Source organism: Echinops telfairi, unplaced genomic scaffold (assembly GCF_000313985.2).
Source record: "Echinops telfairi isolate 266 unplaced genomic scaffold, ASM31398v2 ScPeMD7_7400;HRSCAF=8409, whole genome shotgun sequence".
In the NCBI taxonomy this organism is placed as follows: Eukaryota; Metazoa; Chordata; class Mammalia; order Afrosoricida; family Tenrecidae; genus Echinops; species Echinops telfairi.
The window spans coordinates 45,103,773-45,108,424 of NW_022111300.1; the positions used below are offsets into that span (position 1 = coordinate 45,103,773).

Sequence of the window (4,652 nt, forward strand, 5' to 3'; positions counted from 1 at the left end):
TATGATTTTTCTCCCCGCCTTTGGTGTTTGAAGCCTGGTCCCTTTGGCCCTTCATGATCACACATGTTGGTGTGCTGCTTCCATGTGGGCTTTGTGACGGTGTTTCTTTTCATTGCGATGGGGGTGCACGTCTAGGGCATGTACTCCAACAACTGACCTTTCTCTTAGGAGCTCAGTGCTTAACTCACAGTGGCACCAGGCTTGTTCGACAATGCGGGGCACTGGCTGTGGTGCCCACGATGGGGCGGCACTCTCCCCATGCCATCCTACTTTGTGGTTTGCCTGCACCCTTCCTTCCTGTCCCTTCCTACTTCTGAGCTTCCTCCGGACCCGGGGGCTCTTCGGGTCTCCTATGCTGGGGCACCTCCGGGGAAAGGCTTTCTTTCCTAATGTTTAAAATGCTCCATAGGGGGCTGGGGGTGTGGCTGGAATACAACCTACACTTGTTAGGTGCTGTTGAGTGGCTCTGACTCACGAAAAACAACACCTCCCTGCTATCAAGCCAGTTCTCATTCATGGTGACTCTATACGGCAGGGTAGAACTGCCACTGGGGATTCCCACGCCTGTAAGTCTTCACGGGAGTAGAAATCCTCCTCTTAATGCCACAGAGCAGCTGGTGGTTTTGAACGGCTGGCCTCAAGGTTAGCAGCCCCATACGTAACCTCTACCCCACCTCCGACTCATAGTGACGTCGTACATGACAGGGCAAAGCATTGTCTCACAATCGCTGTTCTGTTTGAGCCCATCGTTGCAGCCACTGTGTCCGTCCATCTCATTGAGGGTCTTCTGACATCCCTCTCCCGGGACTGGTCTCTCCTGTTAAGTCCAAAGGACGTGAGAGGAAGTCTTGCCCTCCTTGCTTTAAGGAGAGTTCTGGCTGGGCTTCTTCCGAGACAGATTCGCTTGGCGGTCCACTGTACGTCCAGTATTCCTCACCAGCCACTCAGAAGTCATCGTAGGTGCTCAGTGACCAATTCCTCTGAAGTGGACAGCCTGTTCCTTCTTCATCGTTTGCCCTTCGTCTGGAAGCTCCGGTGAAACCCATTCACCCTGGGTGAGCCTGCTGGGTTTTGAAATACTGGTGACGGAGCTTCCAGCATCATAGCGATGTACAAGCCACCGCAGCATGACAAAGGAACAGACAATAGACAGGAAGGAAAAAACATGCCCCTCTAAATACCTTGCGCTCCTGTGGAGGGGCGACTCCCGCCCCACATCCATCCCTCCACTCCACATCCAGCGATGGGCCTGCAAGCGCTTGCCCTTCCCTCTTCTCTCAGCACGACTCCAAGGCTCTTGAACCAGACCTCTCTGCTGGGGATCCCTGGGGAGCTTCCCCGACTGGCCCCTTTCTGACCAGGGCAAGTTGGCGGCACCTTCAGGGAGGCTGTCAGGCTTGAATCATGCAGCCCAACCTCATTTAGGCAAGCAACTGGAATGACCCGTGTGGGGATCAAACCCCCAGCTCTGGCCTCCTTAGCCCTCTGGCCGGAACAATTGAGCTGCCCAGTAGGGAATCAGGCCTTTCTCAGTAACAAGTGGCTGCTGTGGAGGCCGGGAAATCAGAGGGTCCTGAGAAGCTAGGGAAGTGTGATAAGCACCTGTGTAGGTGGGAGGAGTTTGCTCTTCTCCAGGGGTGCTGTGTGGAGACAAAGAAGGGCTGTTCAATGATAGCCGCTCCCTCTTTCTTCTGTCTCAGTTTGTTTACAAGCCACTCCGGGGCAACCGCCCACACTTCAGAATGGGCAGAAGTCCAAAGGAGTGCCCAGCCAAAGGCTCGTCCCTGTCCTGGTGCAAACCTAGCTCTCCAGATGTACTAAACCCGGGAGGAGAATGCAGTTAATGGGCAATGGTGCTCCTGTCGGGGTGCCAGGGAAGGTGCTGAAACCGCAAAACCCCACCAAGCTCACTGCCATTGCATGGATTCTGACGTAGCCACCCTATAGGGCTCCTCAAGCGACAGTCGCTCAAAGAGGAATAATAACAAAGTGGAAGTGCGTGTCTCAGGCAAGAGCTGTGTTCTCTGCCTCAGAATCATGCGACAGCCCCACGGCAGTGCAGGTTGCTGGTCCCGCCCCCAGAATTTCTGATTAACAAGCCCCCCACCTCCCCCAACCCCATGCTCATGGCTTGTTGGGAATGTATTCGATTTCAGAGGAGCCCTAGAGCGGCGCCCGTGGGGCAGTGCTCGGCTGCGATGGACAAGCTGGCGGTGTGAATGTAACCCATGGTGCCTCTGAAGAAAGGCCTGGCGGTCTCCGTCTGAAAGTCACAGCCAAGCAAAGTCCCCGAAGCCCGTGGTGCAGCTTATATCCAAATCCGCTCTATAGCAGACGGCTGGGCTTTCTTAGACTTCCGAATTCCTAACTGGATTTCTTCCTCTCTCTCTCTTTTTTTCTTGTGTTTGAAGTAGGTGGACCCCTTGCCCCGTCTGGCGAAGGGCAGCACCCATAATTAATCGGCCAAGGTGGCCGCCTCTCCAGGGAGCGAACAAAACCCTGAAAAGGCTGCGTTCTACAACCGGATGGCAGCGCAATCTCCTTTGTCTCCTCCTCTGGTACCTTTCCACCTAGGCGAACCCATGGTTTCCAACCAGCGCCTTCCTATTGCCTGCGGGAAACCATCCTCTAAAAAGAGTCTTCCGATTCATGCTTGGCCCGCAGCGCCACCAAGGCTCCCCTTCGTCCACTACAGTCAAGCCCCTGCCTGTGACTGCTCACAATAAAAGCGTAAACCCAGCTTCCCAAGGGCAACTTGTCCTCTGCTTTCTAGTTCAACGAGGGGACCATGTGGCGGAGATGAACAGTGGGGTGGTAGTACCCTTAGCTCACCCCACTGAAGGCCATGCCTACTGCATCCTGGTAGGGACCTGCTGCCTTCCAGAGGTTTCTGGTGAGCTGACTCTCCACCCGTTATCCCCCAAGGAGCCTGGAGGACGTGATGAGGACGTGACCAGTGTTACACACCAGGCTTCTAACCATAGGGGCAGCAGGTCTAACCCACCAGGTGTGCCTCCAGAGAAATAGGAAGCTTCTGCTCGGCGAGGATTTACAGCCTCACAAGGGCAGTTCTACTCCATCATCCTGTAGGGTCACTATGAGTCAGAATTGACTCAAGGACAGAGTTTGGATTTGGGCTTTTGTGATCACCAGCACTGGGCAAGGTTGCATGTGCTAGTTGTCACTGAATGAATCTCCATCTCTTCAGCCTTTACCTTTACCATAGAGCAGGTATTTTACCTACAGCGTTAATATGCTCCTTGTAACCATGCCACAAGAATTAATAATCTTCCCATCTAATAGAGGAAGGAACTTGCCCAAGATCACACAGTGAGGGGGCTGGGTTCAAACATCTGAAGGTGTCAGGGTTTCTGCATCATATACTCCCTTCTGCATCACCTCCCTTTGCTAACAGGTAAGCTTAGCAAGGGGAAAATTACATCCCATATCTGGGAAGAAAAGTGCTCACCACGCTGCAGTGAGTTCTCTCTGTGGTAGAGGAGAGGAATGCTAAAGACTGCCTTCCCTTGTCAGGAGCCGTGGCCTGGCAGTTCCTAACACTTCCGGGTTCCCGTCTACCTCCATGATTGCACACGCACATAGTAGGAAGCTTCTTGGCCTGTGTTTAGATCTCCTAAATTGAGGGAGTCGAGAAATGATCTAACCCCCATTCTGATTGACAGCGATCACTGGCTGTGGTGGGTCCTTTCTGAGTTCTTCAAAAACAGCAGCTTCACAACTCACAGCGAGCCAGACCTGGGAAATACGTGGAAAGTGTTGTCAGGGTCCTACCACCTTCTTATAGGAGCTCTGGGAGAACAGTGATTAAAACTGAACAGTCAGCAGTTCAAACCCACCAGCAGCTCTTTGGGAGAAAGAGGAGGCCGTCTGCTTCCGTAGGGATCACAGCCTGGGAAACACAATGGGTGCCTGCCAGTCTGTCCTATAATGTCACTAGGGTCGGAATTGACCTGTTGGCACGGGGCTTGCTCCCTTCCTCTACAGAGTCCCGGCACACAACCCTGAGCTGTGTAACTAAAACCTGCTGCAGCAACCAGTGGTGAACGGTGCACCCTCTCAAGAGTGAGCCCGACCCTCACAGAGATGAGGGAAACTCTGCGGCCTGGGAGGCTGCCTCTAACAGTGGCGCTGCGGGCGGGGAGAAAGGTCTCCCCACAGCAGACATGCTCCTAAACAACCCCACCCAGCCTATCGTTTCTCATGACAAATTTTCTCTGAGTCTGACCTAACAAGAACAGCTTACTAGATGCCCTTGACCCTGATGAGATGCCGTACCAAGCCCAAGTGATCCTTAAACCCCACTTCTAGCAACCTTACAGGGCAGAGAAAAACCGCTCCGTTGGGTTTCCAAGGCTGCGATCTTTGTGGATTCTCCATGGATCCACTGGTGGGTTCCAAGCACCAATCCTGTCCTTACAGCCTAGTGCCGAACCACAGCACCAGCAAGACTCCTTCAAGCCCTTTATGTAAGACACAACTCTTCTCCCTATAAGGGGAGCTTTCTGGAACTCTTGCTTACAAATGGAATCAGGTCGCACATCTGAGTGTGCTTCTTGGGCTAGGTTTTTTTTTGTTTTTTGTTTAGTGACAATTACAGTGTAAGTTACGGAGCAGATCATCAGTTTTCCATT

At 53.1% G+C, this 4,652-nt stretch overlaps 1 protein-coding gene across 1 annotated transcript in view; it reads left to right on the plus strand.

Annotated features, from left to right (window-relative positions):
* The window catches only part of LOC101658332 (gastrin releasing peptide), a 14,701-nt gene extending 11,976 nt beyond the window's left edge, over window positions 1-2,725 (plus strand). Inside the window, exon 3 of the mRNA XM_045296081.1 lies at window positions 2,415-2,725. Within this exon, the coding sequence (XP_045152016.1) occupies window positions 2,415-2,455 (41 nt within the window). The 3' untranslated portion in view covers window positions 2,456-2,725. The remainder of the gene's footprint in view (window positions 1-2,414) is intronic.
* Window positions 2,726-4,652: the final 1,927 nt, after the last annotated feature.